The sequence below is a fragment of the Elephas maximus genome, chromosome 2, assembly GCF_024166365.1.
Source record: "Elephas maximus indicus isolate mEleMax1 chromosome 2, mEleMax1 primary haplotype, whole genome shotgun sequence".
Classification (NCBI taxonomy): domain Eukaryota; kingdom Metazoa; phylum Chordata; class Mammalia; order Proboscidea; family Elephantidae; genus Elephas; species Elephas maximus.
Genome location: NC_064820.1, coordinates 190,697,813 through 190,717,209, shown reverse-complemented (window position 1 = coordinate 190,717,209; position 19,397 = coordinate 190,697,813). Strand labels below are relative to the sequence as shown.

The 19,397-nt window shown below is 43.6% G+C and overlaps 1 protein-coding gene across 1 annotated transcript; it reads right to left on the bottom strand.

The window, feature by feature from the left end:
* Positions 1-4,240: 4,240 nt before the first annotated feature.
* SMIM23 (small integral membrane protein 23) lies at positions 4,241-18,607 on the bottom strand. The gene is made up of 5 exons (XM_049868980.1): positions 18,583-18,607; positions 9,850-9,953; positions 4,955-5,006; positions 4,684-4,751; positions 4,241-4,453 (listed from the first exon to the last, which is right to left on the bottom strand). Exons 1-5 carry the CDS (start codon positions 18,605-18,607, stop codon positions 4,241-4,243), a joined length of 462 nt encoding a protein of 153 aa, XP_049724937.1.
* Positions 18,608-19,397: the final 790 nt, after the last annotated feature.

Below are 19,397 nucleotides of genomic sequence, written 5' to 3'. Positions count from 1 at the left end.
CCTCCAAACTTTCGTTAGTAGTCAAACACTTAACCCAGAGAGGTAGGGAGAAAAACATCAATTAAAATTAATTAAAAGCTTTTAATTCTCTGAGATGCTGACCTCATTCTCCAAATACCTGAAAGGAAGGAAAGAAATGTGGATAACTGGGTCGCAATGACATTTTCCCAACCAACTGGCCACTTTCCCTTTAATGAGGCCAAGTCTGACTTCTCTATCTCACCTTGGTCTACCTGGGTCAGGACCTACAGTCATGGCTCTGCTTCTCCTCCACTGAAAAGAGAGGGACGTTCTGAGAACTGGCAAATGGCTACCTAGACCCACCTCCTTAGTCCAATCCTTCGGCAGGCCCGTATGGATTATACTTTCAAGCTGTCTCCTGACTCTGCACTCCTGCCCAGCTCCCAGTCCTCCACCCTGCTCCAAGCTCTCTCTTGCCTGGGAAACTGCAGTGGCTTGCTAAGTGCTTTTCTCACTCTTCTCACTCTCTGAAATTACCTCGCTTTTTGACTTTCCTACTCGTACTTTATTTGCTCCCCCCACTAGCCTGTAAAGGCCATGTTCACCAGTGCCTGGCACATGCTTGGCCCAATAAATCTTTCTGGATCGAATGAAAGGAGCTGTGAGGATTTGCCTTCTCAAGCACAAGACATTTTCTCTCCCAAAGAGAAATTTACTCTGACTCTGTAGATGTAGAAAGTGGGCCCCTTAATAGCTCTACAGGGCAACATTTTGCTAACCTCATTCAAATTATAACAGACTTTGAAATTTTAAAACTGGTCATACTCTTCTTTTTTGAGTGTGTAATTTGTGTTTTTCACACCCAGGACTTGAAAGCAGAGAGTGAAATAGTCCCCCATTCCTAGAGTGTCTCATGTGTTTTGGCAGGGCTGACCCACTCACCTATGGTGACTCTGGTGGTCGAGCTCCTCCCATCTCATTCTCCGCAATTGTTTTCAGCTGCCTCTCCCCGACCTTTGAGACCCTGGAGCATGTCTCATACAATTTGGATCTGAGATGGCCTCCCCAAGGTCATCCAATCCAAAGACGAGCAGAGTGCCAAGACTGGCTTGGCCTAGGAAGCTCTGGTCAATAAGATGGGAGCTCCTGTCAACCTTATTTCCATCTCATCCACACTCCCTCACCCCTCAAAATTTGATCTGGAAAATATGGACAGGATCACGCAGTTGGCAGAAGTCGGAAGGTTGTAAGAAAGGGTGTGACCGTTTGGGACCAGGAGCAAAGCACAGTTATGAGGAATCTGAAGCTGAAGCTCTGAGCTGGAGAAGAGGTACGCAGAGTGGGGAGTGAGAAAGCCAGTTGGGGGCAGGAAGAGATGGGGCCAACACACAAAGGGAAGAGAGCCCTGGACGGTGGCCAAGTCAAGGTACAGTAACTACCCGACAGTGGGTCAGGGACCCACACCAGCATGGGCTGTTCCTGTTAGGCCTTGTGTATGTGGAGAGTGGTGTCCAAGAACTCAAAAGATGCTAATTGTCTGCCTCACAGGCTCTGCTAATGTCCACAGGGGTGCCTCCATTCCTCAAGAATCTCTGCTCCATTTCTTTTTTTCCCCCATGTGTCACCTAAATTTTTTGTGTGTTGTGCATATTGCAGACTCACCACCTGCCTGTCAGTTTGTAGTCCTGTCATGGCTTGTGTGTTGCTATGATGCTGGAAGCTATGCCACCAGTATTTCAAGCACCAGGAGGTTCACCCATGGTGGACAGGTTTCAGTGGCGTTTCCAAACTATGATAGTCTAGGAAGAAAGGCCTGGCGATCCCCTTCCGAGAATTAGTCAGTGAAAACCCTGTGGATCACAACAGACAATCATCCAAGATAACACTGGAAGATAAGCCTTCTAGGTTGGAAGACACTCAAAATACACAGTAGTCGCAAATTGGACTCAAGCATACCAATGACCATGAAGATGGTGCAGAACCGGGCAATGTTTCTACTGTGCATGGGATTGTCGTGTGTTTTAGCCAACTCAGTGGCAACTAACAGCAACAGCCACGTATTGCAGATACAGTAGGATCACAACTTAGATGGAGCTAAGTGTCTAGTAGGCTAAAACTGTGTATAGTCAAAGTTATCCCTGAGAGCCCTTTAAAGGACCTATAGAGCACATAGACGTGGTTCTGAGTATGTAACTACAATACCGTGTGGCATTATGGAAGTACAAATGCCAGAAAACATCAGTCAGATGTTTCTTATAGAACTCTTGCTGAAATCGCTACAAATCAGAAAAAAACAGATCCTGATTCCAATCCCCCAACAAATAGTCAAGGTAGGAGAATTGTGATCTAAGTGGCAAAAATCCTTCCCGTCCCAAATGGCAATTGATTCTTTCTTGCAAACCAGTTGCTGTGCCATTTCCTGTGAGCCAGATAGTCTCTGAGATGATTTTAATTGGTACTTGCCAAAGATGTGAGGTGGGCCCAATAAATGGCACAGGTATGGTAGCGCCATTAAAGTAGGAAACAAAAATAGCATAGACAGGGGAGAATAAATAGTTCAAAACCAGGAGGCTAATATAATTTCTACAATGGAATGTTGAACCCCGGGCTTCCTGGAGGCAAAGGGAAAAAGGGAAACTCCTAGGTAAAATTCTCATTGTTTAATCAAAACAAACTGATTGAAAGAGAGGGGTTTCCTCTTGGCACAATTTAAAAAATTTAAAAAACTGTCATTCAGGGTTTCGTCATAGTGACACTAGTTTTGCTTGTACATACTATATTCTAAATTGTAAATAATTTTATTTTTAAAAAGTATTTGATTAGGTGAAATAGTCATATAATTTAAAAACAAGAAAATATGAAGAGTGTACAGTGAACAGTTTCCCTCCCATCTTTGTCATCCATCTGCCTAGTTTCAACCCTCCCGTCCCTGGTTTTGTCTTTGCCCGGAGTTTTTTCATGTATGTTCATCATCATCATCATCATGAACAACAAAATATAGATTTTTATTCCCTGCCCCCCTTTTACACCTTGATTTATTTCATTTAACAACATATTTTCAGACTTTTCCGTATCAGTAGAAGGAATGTTTTTCTTCATTCTCTTTTATAGCTACATAGACTCCCATTGTCTAGGGAAAAAAAAAAGTCTAGATAGACCATAATTTATGTAACCAGTGACCTGCTGATGGATAATATTTGAGTTGTTTCCATTTTTTGCTATTATAAAAGGAGCTAGGGTGAGTAACCTTGTACCTATGCAATTTTACACATGTGTAAGTATACGGGGGGTGAACCCCCTGAAGTGGAGTTTGGGTCAAAGGGTAAATGCATTTGTAAATTTGAGCCAAAATGGAGTCCTGGTGGTGTAGTGGTTAAGAACTCAGCTGCTAACTAAAAAAAAAAAAAAATAGCAGTTCGAATCCACCAGCTACCCCCTGGGAAACCTATGGGGGCCGTTGTACTCTGTCCTGTAGAGTTGCTATGAGTCGGACTGGACTGCGTTGCGATGGGTTTTATGGGTTTATTACCAAATCGCCTTCCACAGGAGTTTTACTAGCTTATGCTCCCACCAGCAATGTCAGAGGGTCACGTTGCCACATAATATTTACATGCTTTCAACCAGTGTCCTCCTGCTAAATTCCAGGGAAGAAAGAACAGGAATATGAGAAAGGAAGAACCATTTACTGGGCACCTACTATATGGAGTCCCTGAGCGGTCCAGTTAATGCGCATGACTGCTAAATGAAAGGTTGGGGGTTCAAGTCCATCCAGAGGTGCTCCGGAAGGAAGGCCTGGCAATCCGCTTCTGGAAAATCGGCCATTGAAAACCTCTGACACCAGGTGATCAACTCGAAAGCGACTGGTTTTTACTGTTCTGTGTGCCAGACGCAGTGTTTATAGGTGCACTTTTGATCCCTATGAGGCAAAGTTCATTTCTCTGATTTTTACTAACGAGGATATGGAGTCTCAGAGAGATTAAAGAAATTTGCCCAAGGTCTCAGAGCTAGTACATGGCAGAGAAGGGTCTCGAAGCTGTGTTCTTTCCAGTGCGCTGCAGGAGTCCTTGTATAAGGGATGGTAAATCTGCAGGGCTCAGGTGCTCCTGCAGCTATTAGTATCAGCATTCACAAATCAGCAATGGCACAAATAACAGACCTAGTTTTCCAATGACTTTATTTTCTTGTTTGCCTCAATCGTGTCAGAGCGCATTCCTAATTAGAGGAGCCCCTGGCAATGCCTGTCCCACGTTTCCTCCACCCCAGATCCCAGCCTGGCCCTTCACAAGTGCTTTTTGAGGGTGGAGCAGGGCTCTTCCAGGTATGCTTCTCCCAGGATGGCATCTAGCCACTCCTCCAGGTCCCGGACCAGCTGCTCCAGCTCACGCAGCTCTTCTTCCAGCTTTTCCAAGAGAACATGCAAGTTCTCCTTCAACCAGTGTCTGATGAACTTTACTGGCACTTCTGAGCCATCATTGGTCTGATATTCAAGCCCCTGAAAGACAGACATCAAAGTTGCATCTTGAGTTTTTCTGTGTGGGACCCCCATGCCACCGGCTTTGAGAAGTTCTCTGGGCACTTGTATCCATCCCCACCTTCTCCACCTGGCGAGCTCCTACTTATCCTTCAAGACCCAGCTTGTCAATGGCACCTCCTCTGGGAAGCCTTCTCAAACTTCCTCAGCCAAGCTTGTTACCCCCTCCAGTATCTTCCTGAATATGTTACCTGGGTAGCCACAGTATTTTCGGGGTAGTTACATCCTCTGATCCTTTCTGACACCTCCCAACTTCTTCCTGAAAGAGGCACAAACACCATCTCTTAGTAATGGCAAATGAGCTATAGTTGAAAAAAACATGGTGGGTCCTCTCAGTGAAGTAAAGGTGGGAAGGAGAAGCAGGTTGTGGAGGCCCGCTTGGCATGCAACCGTCTCCAGAATACCCCTCCCCACTCTGTGTGGACTCTGTCCCTCCCTTCTCAGAGACTCCGGAATGCTCACCTGATATCCAAGTGCCCAAGTATAGCACCAAGACCAGCAATGCCAACAGCGACTGGGGGTAAGAGGGGAGGGGAAAGACAGGGTGAGCTTCTGGAGGGCAGAGACACCCCCCTGCTTCCCTCGTTGGATGCTATAAGGTAGTTTTAGAGCTTAGCTTTTTGTCTAGTTATCAGAATCGCATGTGCTTACTACAGAACCTTCAAAGCATTGCACAAATATACAACATGGTAACTTGCTGACATGTGGTTTGTGCTTTCCCTCCTTTTTCCCTTATGAGAAGGAAGACCTTCCTTTGTTCTCATTTCTTGCCTCACTTTTACATTTTTTGGTTTTAATCGATCTTTTAAAAAATCAACTTCACTGCAGTATAATTTACATGCAACAAACACACATTCTAAACGTAGCTTGATGAGTTTTTACAAATGTCTATACCTGTGGACTTCCACTTCAATAAAGATATAGAACACTTTCCATCATTTCCATTTGTAAATCAGTTCTCCTCTTACCCCACCCCACTAGAAAACCAAAAAAATCCATTGTTGTTGATTCTGACTCATAGCGACACTACAAGACAGAGTAGAACGGCCCCATAGAGTTTCCAAGGAGTGGCTGGTGGATTCGAGCTGCTGACCTTTTGGTTAGCAGCGGAGCTCTTAACAACTGCACCAGTAGGGCTTCCTACAGGGAACCACAAAACTGCTTTTTGTTACTATGGAGTAATTTTGCCTGTTCTATTTTTTTTTTTATAACTTTATATGAATGGAATCAATAGTGTTTAGCTTCTTTTCTCTCCACGTAATGTTTTTGAGATGCTTCCATGCTTTTGCATGTTCATTTTTCTTGCTGATTAGTATTATAGTGCATGAATATACCACCATTAATCTATTTACCTGTTGATGGACTTTTGGGTCATTTCCAGGTTTTGGCTATTATGAATAAAATTGCTATGAACACTTGTATAAAAATCTTTGTGTGACAAGGCTGATGGAAAAATTGGGGGATGGTGATGGTTGAACAAGACGATGAACATATTTAATGTCATGGAATCGTACATGTGAAGATTGTTGAAATGACATGTTTTTTTTACCTATATATTTATCAGAAAAAATTTAATAAAAAATTTTTGTGTGGATATATAGGCCCATTTCTCTTGGGTTAATATCCAGAAATGCATATGTCGGGTCATAGGGCAAGTGTATATGTAATTTTATAAGAAATCGTGTAACTTTTTCCCAAGGTGTTAGGACATTTTGTATTTCTGCTAGCAATACGTGAGAATTCTGTTTCACATTCTTTTCAACACTTGGTATTGTCAATCTTTTTAACTGGGTTTAATTTGTTCTTTTTCTGCTTCTTAATGTAGAAACAAAGACCATTGTTTTTAAAGCTTATTTTTTTCTAATATAGGCATTTAAATATATATCTATCGACATACATATGGATAGATATATATTCTTGTAAACTTTGCTTTAGCTAATCTCACAAATTATGTTTTCATTATATTTAGTTAAAATATTTTCTAAATTCCCTTTTAATTTCTTCTTTGACTTATGGGTTGGTTGGAAGTGCGTATTGAAAAGTTCAGGTTTAGAATTTCCATTGCTTCTTTTCTATTGCATCCATTTCTTTCCTGAGGTTCCCATCTGTTCATTAAGACCGCATTTCCCTTTAATTATTTGATCAGAGTTAGCTTTAATTCTTTGAATACATTTGTAATAGCTGCTTTAAAATATTTAAAACATTTGAGCCATATTGGGTTTAATTTCTATTGACTGTTTTTTTTTTAACTAGGTGCTTCATTTTCCAGTTTCTTGGCGTGTCTTGTTTTTAATGGCTATTGGGGATGTTGCGTTGTCCAGATGCTGGATTTTGTTGTTTTTCTCTGAGAATTATTGATTTTTTTGTTCTAGCATGCAGTTCAGATGCTTGCAGATGCCTAGAACTTACCTAAATCTGTTTTTACACTTCGTAAGGGAGAATCTATAGAAAACCCAATCTTTTTCCCAAGTTCTTCTAACTCAGTGGGACTTACTTCAAACCCTGCCTCCCATGCAGGTGTAGCCAGGACTGGGATTTTGGCTTTGAAAGGGTGGGTCTAGTTAAGACCTTACTCTAGAGCGTAGTCCTTACTCCCAAAATGTGGCCTGTCTGTTTTTCAAATGGATACCTGGGGTGTTAAATAGGTTTCTCCATTCTAGCTGAGCCAGAATGCCCTCAACCGCCAGCATTGCTGGACTTACACTATCTTTGCTCTCAACCCCGTAGCAGCCGCTCTCTGGTAAGCCTCTAGTAATCTAGCCCTTTGTGTGCACATACTAATCCTTAACCAAGGAGTCATGGGGATCCCCACATGGACTGCTGCACTCTGCTTGGACTCTAGTTCTTTGTGCAGCAGTAATCTGGAAAGAATGGAAGTTCTCATGAGTTTTCCTTTTCTCAGGGATCACCTTCATGTGCTCTTTTGCTCATCAGCTGAATGAACACAGCTGAATGAACACAGCTACGTTTTGTCAATTTTTATGGGTGTTTTCAATGGGAGGGCTAGTTTAATATCAGTTATTCTGTCATAGCTGCAAGTGGAAGGCCATCCATGGAGTTTTGATACAGGATAGAGTGAAGAGGCTGTCTGAAGACAATAGCATTCCCAGGCTCATAGGAGATTATGTTGGGTGTCCCAGGATTGGGGCAGGGGAGGAGATAGAGGGAAAAGTCTCTGAGTCTGGTGGCAGAGCTTTGCGGGAAAAGCTCCACAACTCAGACAACACCTACTTTCAACAGCTAGTGCGAGTTGGAACAGTGATGGCATCAGGTGCAACAAAAGTGGACAAAGGATTAAAATGGCCAGAGTAATGACTGAGATCGAATTTTCTCCAACTTTGTTAGATGTGGGCTGAGTCTAACTTTGAGAAACAATACATTTTTGTTGACTTAAAAAACAATACATTTTTTTACACACCTGAATTTGTGAAGCAAGACCTGTTATAACAAAGGAGACAAAAGACCCACATAATCTGCCCCCCCGATAGTTCTCTTTATATATAGTAGCAACTATATTAACTTCAGAAAATAAAAATTATAGAGCCATAACATGGCTGAGTCTCACAGACACAATGGTAAATGAAAGAAGCCAACACAAAGGTACACACTGATTCCATTTAAGAAAATTCAAGGACAGGTGAAACTCATCTATGATGGTAGAAATTAGAAAGGTGTTATGACAGTGGTGTGCCAACTGAGAGGGGGCACAAAGCAGACTTCTAGGGTGCTGGAACAGAATATTGTCCAATTACCAACAATTATGATGATGGCACAGAACCAGGCAGCCTGTTTTCTGTTGTACATGGAGTTGCCATGAGGTGGAGCTGACTTGACGGCAATTAACAAAGGTGCTGGAAATGTCCTCTGGCGTGATCTGGGTGGTGGGTGCCTGGGTGTATACACCCAAATATAAATGCCCATTGCACTGTACATTTAAGATTAGGACTTTAAAAACAAAAACAGAAAAAAACTATATTCCCTGGGAATCTTTTCATGTAAAATACAGGGCACCATCTCATTCCTTATAATGACTGATGAGTATTTCAAGGTCTGGATGCTCTTCCATTTATTTAACCACTTCTCTGTCAACGTGCTTTCTAGGTATTCTTCACCAGCAAGCTTGTTTTTAGGTTTCCATTTTGTGCTGTGTGGTGGTAAAAGGAAGAACGTGGATTAGGATTAGATTTTTCTCCTTTTGCTGGTCCTGTCTTGGGACCTGAGGCAAATCATTTCTTCTCTCTGAGCATCAGTTTCTTCATCTATAAAATGGAATTTGAAATATCTTGAAAGGTCTTTCCAAAAGAAAAAATGGAGGCTCTGTGGTCGAATCAATTGGAAAATGCTGTGGTTACCGAAGCTAAACGGGTGTCTATGCTACACGACTTTTCAGAGCCTTCGTTATGTGAATGAGCAACGCCTTATCTCCAAGAAGGGACTAGGGTATGCATCATTTCCCAAAGGCATGGACCATGGAAACTTTTTTAAATGATTTTTTTCTAAAATTTCTGGACTTTGGTATTCATAGAACTCTTTTTAGGGAAAGCTGCAGTATGATGGGAGCCCCTCAAGTCTCCCCGCGTGCCGTGAGGGCCGGCATATCAGAGGCCCTTGGCACATGTCGATTGCGTGAACGACTGAACACATCTTTTGAAAACATGTATAGATAGGTCCTTCATTACCCAGCTTAAAACCCTTCAATGGCTTCTTATTACTCTCAGAAGAAAATCCCACCCCATTCCACCGTGTGCAAGGCACAGCAAACTTCGCAGCCTTTTCTTCCAGCACTCCCTAGCTCCCCACCTAGGAGGCGGAGGGGTACAGTGGGTAACCCTCGATAAGGGTTCCGGAATTAGGTGGCCCTACTTTCCAATCCTGCTACTGACACTTCCCAGCTGTATGGCCTTGAACAAGGCATTTTTGCCTTCCTGAGCCTCAGTTTACCCGTAGGTGAAAGAGGTTGATAATAGCTGCCTCTCAAGAACGTGATTAGTTGCAAAAGAGGGAGTGGGTGGAAAGCACCAGACTGTGCACAGTAAGTGTTCAAGTTTTTCTCTTTGAAGGAGCTCCCCGGTTTGGGTGTATTCTCCTGTTTATTGTAGTTCATTCAGTCATTGAACACCTCTCATACACCAAGCACCATCCTAGGTACTAGGGACCCTGCCCTTCTGGAGCATATATTCAGCACTGAGGAGTAAATGGACTCAGTAATCTCTTCAGCCTCTGTGCTGTGCTCCAGCAGGTGGGCTCCAGAGAGAGTTGGGCTGAAGATCCATTCCTGACTTTAAGAGCTTCACCGTCTGGAGGAGCAAAGGGAGCCCCAACAGGGAGGAAAGCAGGTACCCCTGGGCCGGCCTCACCTGCTTTTTGTCCTCAGAGCGGCTGTCTGTTCTTTCTAACAGCTCGGCTCCCACCCGCGCCCTGCTGCCCACATGTTGGATCACCATGGCCTCAGTCAGGCTGCCTGGGGGGACCAGAACACCCCCACCTGACAGGCACAGGGGCAGCCTTCCCCTCCCCCTCCTCTGGTCACCAGGTATCCCTCCAGCATGAGTTCTGATGTCACAGAGGTGGGGGACAGCAAGGCCCCCACCTTCTCACCACCCTGATTTTTAGCCCCTTCCCTCACATTTTTTTCATGTAAATGTAGAAAACAAAGACGAGCAAGAAATGCATCAAAAGGTTATATTTCAAGCTGTTGATTTTTCCTCTCTCTTTTCTGATCTATTTTCAAGTTCTTAGTGACATGTTAATTTTTTAATACAAAAACAATAGAAACGACTTTTAGTTGAAAATACTGAGATCACTGTAGAATCACACCCATAATGCATCCTGTGTGCCCTCAGTTCCCCTCAGTGGGAACATCAGTCAGGATATTGACATGGGTACAATCCACCGATCTAATTCAGATTTCCCCAGTTTTCCTTGTATTCATTTGTGTGGGGGCAGGTATTTAATGCTAAACAATTTGTCACGTGTAGGTTTGTGTATCCATCACTACAGTCAAGACAGGAGAATTCCAGTACCACAAAAAATCCTGGTTACTGCCCTTTGACTACAGCCCTCTCCATACACACACCATCCCTAATCCCAGGCAACCACCAATCTGTTCCCCACTTCTAAAATTTTGTAATTTCAAAAATGTCATATAAATGGAATGAAACAGTATATAGCCTTTTGCAATTGGCTTTTTTTGCTTAGCATAATCCCCTGGAGATTCATCCAGGTTGTTGTGTGCATCCGTAGTAGTTCGTTCCTTTTTATTGCTGACTAGTATTCATATGGAAACTCTGGTGGCATAGTGGTTAAGAGCTACGGCTGGTAACCAAAAGGTCAGCAGTTTGAATCCACCAGAGGCTCCTTGGAAACCCTATGGGGCAATTCTACTCTGCCCTATAGGGTCGCTATGAGTTGGAATTGACTTGATGGCAACGGGTTTGGTTTTTTGATTTTAGTATTCATTCACCCACCAAAGGACATCTGGGCTCTTTTCAGTTTTGGAAAACTGCATGAACATTCTTGTACAGGCTTTTGTGTGATCTTAAGTTTTCATTTTTTTCTGGGGTAGATGCCTAAGAGTGCAATTGCTGGGCCTTCTGGTAATTGCATGTATAGTTTTATAAAAAAGTACCAAACTATTTTCCACAGTTTTCATTCCCATCAGTACGTCTGACAGACTCAGTTTCTCTGCATCCTCACCAGCATTTGGTGTTGTCACTATTTCTCATTTTAGCCATTTTGATAGATGCGTAGTGATATTCCATTGTGGTTTGAATTTGCATTTCCCTAATGTCTAGTGATGTTAAACATCTTTTCATGTGTTTATTTGCCATCTGTATATCCTTCTGACTCATGAGCCGGAATCCACCCGATGGCAGTAGGTGGGCGGGTATATCCTTCAGTGAAATATCTGTTTATGTCTTTGCCCATTTTTTAATTGAATTTTTTTTGCTATTGATTTTTGAAAGTTCTTTGTATATTTGATATACTAGTTCTTTGTCAGATATGTGGTTTGCAAATGCTGTATTTTCTCTCAGTCTGTAGCTGACCTTTTCATATGCACATATTTTATAGACCAAAATGGTGAGGTCCAATTTATCATTTGTTTTTCTTTCATGAATTGTACATTTGGTATCAAGTCTAAGAACTCTTTGCCTAGCCCTATATCCTGAAAAATCTTTTTTTTTTTTTTTTTGAGTTTTATCACTTTATGCTTTATGTTTAAGCCCAATGTCCATTTTGAGTTAACTTTGTACAAGGTGTGAGGTTTAAGTCAAGGTTCATCGTCTGCCAATGGATGTCCAATTGTTCCTCCTTTGAACTGATTTTGCACCTTTGTCAAAAGTCAATTGGGCATATTTGTTTGAATCTGTTTCTGGATTCTCTGTCTTGTTTCATTGATCTTTATGTCTATCCCTGCACCAATGCTGTCTTGCTTACCATAGCTATACCATGAGCCTTAAAATTCAGTAGAGTGATTTCTCCCACTTTGTTCATCAAGACTGTTTTAGCTATTCCAGGGCCTGTGTTTAGACATCTCATTGACTGGGATTTTGACAGGAATTACATTTAATTTATAGATCAATTTAGGGGAGAACTGACGTTTTTACTATGCTGTGTCTTCCAATCCATGAACTTGGTATGCCTGTCCATTTATTTAAGTCTTCTTTATTTTCTTTTTATTGACTTTTTATTTTTTAATTTTCAGCATCCCATTCACGTTAGGCACTTGTACCTAAGTAGTTCATTTTCTTTGGACTTCCCTCACATTGTAAAAGTCCCTGTCTATCAAATTCCATGTGTTAAGAAATTATTAATTTTCTATATTTTTTTATGAATTAAGTTTCCCAAAGTTATACATGTGTAGTTTCTAATTAGCACCCAGGTAATTTTTTATTCATTGAGCACTTGCTGTGTTCTAGGCATTTCATTAGGTTATTTTATTACACTCCCTTTAGGCTGTAATTCTGTAAATGGTTGGGGAGTGAATTGATTTTACTAACCATAGTATTGCTAATGTTCATTATGCAGCCTATTTTAAATAGTAAGTGATCAATAAAAATATTTTTTAAGTAGATGAATAACGAACTGCCTTCAGCAGTGGCGTTTTAGAGGCTGTGGGTGGTGTGTTGTGAATATATTTTTGTATTCACAGTGCTTGGCTTAGTAAATATATGTTATGGATTTACTTGTGTCCCCCAAAATATGTGTTGAATTCCTGGCCCTTGTATCTGTGGGTGTGATACTGATTGGAAGTAGGGTTTTCCTTTTGTTATGTTCATAAGGGCATACCAGTGCAGGGTGAATCCTAACCCTAATCACTTCTGAGACATAAAAAGGTCAGAATACACACACACAGAAACACAGGGGAAGACAAACACTATGTAAGGATGTGAGGATTGCCTACAAGCCAAGGAATGCCAAGGAACCAAGGAATGCCCAGGACTACTGACAATAACACCTGTGTGGTAGTATTGTAGGTAAGTAGATGTGGAATTCCATTAAACTTTTTGAAATGTCAAAAGTAGCTATATTCCCACGTGACCCTCTAACCCTTCCACTACCCAGTTTGGTACCCAGGGATTTAGTACAATCTCTACTCATTCTTTTTTCCTTTTCCCTGTGTGTCCTTATTATTATTATCTGTAGCCAAGCTGGAAACCCTGGTGGCGTAGTGGTTAAGAGCTATAGCTGCTACAAAAAGTTGGTAGTTCAAATCCACCAGGTGCTCCTTAGAAACCCTATGAGGCAGGTTCTGCTCTGTCCTATAGGGTTGCTATGAGTCAGAATTGACTCAATGGCAATGGTTTTTTTTTTTTTTGTTGTTGTTGGTAGCCAAGTTATTTCAAGCAGTTACTGAGTTCTAGGCACTGCACTAAATGCTTTGCATGTATTGGTTCACTGTATTATTATTATTATGACTTTGAGGAGTAAATAATATTATTATCCCCATTTTATAGATGAGGAGACTGAGGCTTTGAGTGGTTAAGTCACTTTCCCAAAATTATGCAGCTAGAAAATGGAAAGGCTGATATCTGAACAAGACCAGTCTGATTTCAGCATCAGGCTCTTGATTACCATTTGATGTTGAGTCAGTTCCTACTCATGGAGACCCCATAAGTGCAGAGCAGAATTGCTCCATAGGGTTTTCAAGCTGCTGTAGCCTTTTGGAAGCAGATCATCAGGCCTGTCTTTGGAGGCGCCTCTGGGTGGGTTTGAACTGCCAACTTTTCAGCTAGAAGTCAAGTTCTTAACCATTTGTGCCAACCAGGGACTCTTACCACGTGGTGCTGCCTCCTTAATGGGAAAACTAGAGGCGAGAGAAAGAAAGAGCCCTGTCCCAGTGAGTTGGTGGAAAAGGGACCAGAACTCAAAAGGCCTCTTCAAAAGGCCAGCTGTAGCCTCTTGATGGTCTTGCGTGTGCCCATGGCAGCAGCTGGCTGCTCTGGCTTTACTTTGAGGAAATGTTTCAAATGTCAAATGCAGATATGCAAGGACTGCCAATTAAGCTAATTATGGTGCATCAAAAGTAATGAATTATAATCGTGGAAAGAGAAGACAACTAGAAACTCTTTTTGGGAAACCAAATGAGTTCTTCCAGGAAACCACCATGAAGAACAGCGATGAGGGCGGAGCTTCTGGGATTAGTTCTGAGGATCATTTCCTGGGGATTTGGCCTCCAGGCAGGGAGGAGAGGGCAAGAGCATCCTACAGCTCACAGAAGGCATGCTCAGAAGCTAGTGCAGGCAGAGGGCTGTAGGCAGCTCAGCCCTATGGTGGGTGTCTCCCAGGCTCCCGGGCAGGGCTCCCCACTTTCCAGAATAGGGAGAGAGAGGCTATGAGAAAGGAGGGTGGGCCCCGGACAAGGGAATTAGGGAGCGTATGGCTTCCTGAGTGAATGTGGGAATGAATGGGGAGGGAGGGAATGAATGGAAATTGTGTAAATGAGTAAAGAGTTCCTGGCGAATAACTAACAAGTCTCAAAAAGTTACACCCTGCCAAGGGAGAAATCCACCCCTTACCTAACAAGGGGAGGCCAAGTGGTGATCTGTGCTTGAGTTGTGTCTCCCAGACACACCTAGCTTCAAATCCTGATGTCCTTTGTAACATGTCATTTGGGAAAGTGACATCATGTCTCCGAGTCTCAGTTATCTGGAAAACGGGGCCAATAATAATGATGTCTTGTAGGGTTAGTGGCAAGGCTAAACGTGGTAAACTGACTGGATAGTACCTGGCCTAAAGGAGGAAGCTCAGTTAATCTCCCTCCCCTTCTCCTTTCTCCCTCATCTTTCTCCTTCTGTCCCTTCTGCCCTCCCTCACTCCCTCCTTTCTCTTTTTTCCTTCCTTTCCTCTTTTCTTGAGGTCCCTGGGTGGGGCAAGCAATTCATGCTGGACTACTGAGGGAAAGCTTGGGGTCCAAACCCACAGAGTGGTGCCATGGGAGAAAGACCTGGAGGTCTGCTTCCTTAAAGAATACAGCCAAGAAAACCCTATGGAGCGAAGTTCTGCAGTTCTACTCTGTAACGCACGAGGTCATCATGAGTTGGAATTGACTTGATTGCAACAGTTTTTTTTTTTTTTTTTTGGGCTCTTTGTTTCTTCTCCTAATATTTATTAACTGGCTGCTCCTGTGCCATTCACTGTGAAAGTCCCTCCCAGTAATTTAAGAATGCAAAGACTTTATAAGCAAAGCTGATACGGAATGTATAGTAGGCAAGCCTGGACAGGAGTGGATGGGGATTAATGGGTGTAGGAGGAAGGGGAAAAGGATGGCTTCATAAGGGAGGAGGAGTTTTTTGCTAATTAGAGGGGAGAAGAAAGCATATCTGGGGAGACTGAAACATCATGGACAAAAACCTCCTCGACTGAGCCTTAAACCAGAATCCATCCTAGTTTCGGCCTGTGGCCCTGCCTTCGGTTTGATGAAAGAAAGACTTGCATTTATAACAAGGGCTATGAACGTAGATGCATAGAGGTACCGAACAATTAATGAAACGGGCACAGTGGGGGCTGTGGCAGACTGTAACATGTCCTGAGGCCAGCCAATTGCTGCTGTGAGAATGAGGGTCCAGGGTGTTGCAAGATCTTCTGATTTTTCCAGAGAAGCTAGAAATTCAGTCTGATGTGAAATCTCTTGACTTGTAAATGTTGGCAACAAATTGAACTCTAGGGAACATTTTCTGTGCAGGCCAAATGCAGGCCATCAGTTGGTGCAATGTGATTTATTGTGTTTGCTGTGTGCCAGGCACTGTACTGGGCCCAAACACGGCTTGTCCCTTCATCCTCACAGCAGCCCTCTCATGTGGGGGTGATCATTCATAGTGGCAAACAACAGACCCCCTGGCTAACACAAATCAGAGAAGGAAAAATCTGACGAGATGTCAAAGGGGACTCTGGGCGTTGTTGGCAAGGCTGAAGATCCAGGGAGAGGAAAGCTGTTGTAGTCACAGGCAGTCTGAACCCAGAACTGTATACGGGCAAATGTGTGTACTGTAGGCCACGGGGCTTCACTGGCATGAGATCATCCTACATTCTCTTGGTGAATGTATTCGTTTCCTAGGGCAGCTGTCACAAATAACCACAAAATGGGTGACTGAAAACAACAAATTTGTTCTCTCACTCTTCTGGCAGCCAGAAGTCCAAAATCAGCATCAAAGGGCAGAAATCAAGGTATTGACAGGGCTTTATTCCCTAATCTTCCTGTCCTCGTCCAGCTCCTGGTGGCTGCCAGCAATCCTTTGCTTGTGGAAGCATCACTCCCATGTCTGCCTCTGTGGTCCCGTTGCCTTCTTCTCTTCTGTGTTGAATCTCCCTTGCCTTGCTCTTACTAGAAATGCATGTGATAGCATTTAGGGCCCACCCATATAATTCAGGATCACTTCCCCATCTCAAGATCCTCACCTTAATCACATCCGCACAGCCCCTGTTTTGCTGTATGAGGTAACACGGTTTCTAAGGTTTAGGACATTGTTGTCTTTTGGGGGTTATTTTTCAGCCTACTACAGTGTCTTTGGGACTCACTGAAAATTCGAAGCCCTGGACAGGAGGTGGCTGAGCCTCGTCACAGGTCTGCCTCCTAGCTGCCACAAGTGGGGGACGGCGGGGCTCCTGTTGCTTTGGTAGATGGAGGCAGGGCTGTGCCACACAATGGGTGATTGCCTCTAGAGAAAGAGGGATTGGAATGCTGAACAGTCAAACCATTGTTCCCTGCTCCCTTCTCCCATCTGCATGGAGAAGAAGGCCCAGCTCTCGGAGAGCCTGGGGCGGGGGGGCAGTGAAAAAAAAAAACAGTTGCTGTCTCATGGCGACCCCATGTGTGTCAATGTAGAATTGCACTCCATAGCATTTTCAATGGCTTATTTTTGGGGAAGTAGATTGCCAGGACTTTTCTTCCAAGGTGCCCCTGATTTGGACTTGAACCTCAAACCTTTTGGTTAGCAGCCAAGCACTTTAGCCCTTTGTACTACCCAGGGACTCCAGATAGCCTGCGGGATGTTTCAAGTATAAGGGCCACGAGGGCAGGGACCATCTCCCTCTCCAGCAGCATCTCCTGCAGCATCCCCAGACACACAACGCGTGGCACTTAATAGGTGCTCAATATTTGTTAACAGCCTGGCTGCCTCCAAAGTCTGTCCCCTCCCTCTTTCCCTCACTGCAGCAAGTGGCGCCTGCTGCCAGCTGAGTTTCGGGGGCAAATGTATACATTTGCACGCAGCCTTGGCATGTGCCTGCCTGCTGGGGATACAGGCCACACCAAAAATACTCTTCTGCATGCCCCATTAACCAGAGGGCGAAAAGAACTGTGAACAGTGGACCAAAAGGGAAAAAGAGAGGGATTAATTTATGAGGCGTTCTACAGTCTGGATGGCTCATTGCATACCCCTTCTGGCAACGTCCTGGCAACGACGCTCCGTAATGTGCTTCTAGACTTACTGTACTCTGACATCCAGGGGCTCTTTTGTAACATGCCAAATATTCCACCGTTATTGTTCTAGGCACCTCCCGTTGGTCATTGGGCTAATTTATTTCAGTCGGAATTTCAGGACCAGACACAACTCTTATTACTCACTGCTTCGGAGAGGGAATAAAAGAGCAATTGATATTTGGAAAAATGAAAAATATGTCCAGAATACTTTGGGCCCTGAGGCCAAAAGGAAAAGAACGGGGCGGGGGGCGGGGGAAGGAACAAAAGCTGGAGTGAAAAATAAGGCGGGCTCACCTAGTCATGCACTCTGTTGTGGCGGCCTGCCTCGGAGACTCAGAGTCTAGAATGTCTGCAGGCAAATGGATCCAGGACAGGGCTCCAAGCATTCAGCAGACACCTGGGTCCCTTGCATACGACTTCAGCGGCCACCTGTGGAAGCAGCAGTGGAAAAGATTGCAGCGCGGAGCGCTCACCTTAATTAGTTGAGTGTGTTAAATTAGACCTCATGTTGGAGGGCGAGGGAGAAACCTCATGGGGTTGTTGAATTCCTAACGCGCTTGCTCTCGAATCCAAGACTCTTCATGGAAAATGAATTTAGGAGTCAAATTCTGAGACGTGATAGTCCACACCCTTGCTTTCAGGATCAACAAGGTGCTAAGGGGTGAGACTGGTTCTGCTGATGGGCGCGAGGATGATGAAAAAGCATCCCGTGAACTCCTGTAAAGTCCCTGGGTGCTGCAAGCATTTTGCAATTGACTTCTAGTCTAAAGGTTGGTGGTTTGAACCCACCCGGTGGCACTGCAGAAGAAAGTCCTGGCAATCTGCTTCTGTAAAGATTACAGCCAAAAAAACCCTATGGAGTAGCTCTACTCTGTAACACATGGGGTCACCACGAGTCAGAATCCCCTTGATGGCAATGTGTTTAGTTTGGTTTTGAACTTCTGTAAGTAATCTTCCAGGGTCTCCTTTGCCATGTGCGTCCTGGCGTGTGTCAGTGTGACATCTGTGACTTCACTGTTCCTGGAAGTCCTGGTTGAATGCTGGGTTTTTGGCAGCAAGAGCCCCTTCTGCAGATGGCAGGGAAGGGGGTTGGAAATAACGCTCTATGCCAGCCAACAACAGCTGCACAGAACTCCGTGTATAAAAGTGAAGGGGTGTCAACACTCACCTTGGGCTTTCTTTAGGGAAGCCATGATGGAACAGTGGTCAGGGTCACAGGTGCAGAGCCAGGCTGTCCTGGATACAACTCTCACCCTCGTTGATCATTTGCTGTGATACCTTGGGCTTTGTGCTCTTCCTTGTTAGGCCTCAGTTTCTTCATCTGTAAGGTGGGCATGGAGTCCCTGGGTAGCGCAAACTGATAAGGCGGGAATAAAAATGCCTACCTCGTAGGATTGTATTGAGGAGGAAAAAGACAATGCATGTAAAACCGCAGACCCATAGTGATAATAATAATAACTGGTTTCTTTGATTCCGTATTTACTTGAATTAAGCACTTTACGTTCATTACCTCATTGTAATCCTCACAGCAACTCTATGAGGTAGAAACTACTACTGTCCTGGTTTTACTGAGAGGAAAACTGAGGCTGAGGAGATTAAGGGTTTCACCCCAGATCACACAAATAGGATTTGAATAGGCCTTTCTGCCTCCAAAGCCTGAGTTCTCAACACCCACTATCTTACGTGAAGATTAGAGTCTTAAAGGGAAGCAAAAAGTGTATATATTCACACCCAAGTTCAAGAAGGGAAGAGCGTTGACACGTTGTGGGGCTGGCAACCAATGTCACAAAATAATATATGTATTAATCGTTTAATGAGAAACTAATTTGCTCTGTAAACCTTCACGTAAAGCACAATTAAAAAAATGCAAAAAAAAAAAAAATGTGTATGTTCAAGTAGGAGGCTGACAATACCAGTACCTACCAGTTGCCACTGAGTCGATTCCGAACATGGTGACCCAATGTATTTCAGAGTAGAATTGTG

What these genes read in the sequence shown, in the direction of transcription:
- SMIM23 (XM_049868980.1), bottom strand. Translation starts at nt 18,607, where the DNA reads ATGGCTTCCCTAAAGAAAGCCCAAG. An exon ending in TTCCCTAAAGAAAGCCCAAG is followed by an intron (nt 9,954 to 18,582) that starts GTGAGTGTTGAC and finishes TGGTCCCCCCAG; the next exon opens with GCAGCCTGACTGAGGCCATG. An exon ending in CTTGGGCACTTGGATATCAG is followed by an intron (nt 4,752 to 4,954) that starts GTGAGCATTCCG and finishes TGCCTCTTTCAG; the next exon opens with GAAGAAGTTGGGAGGTGTCA.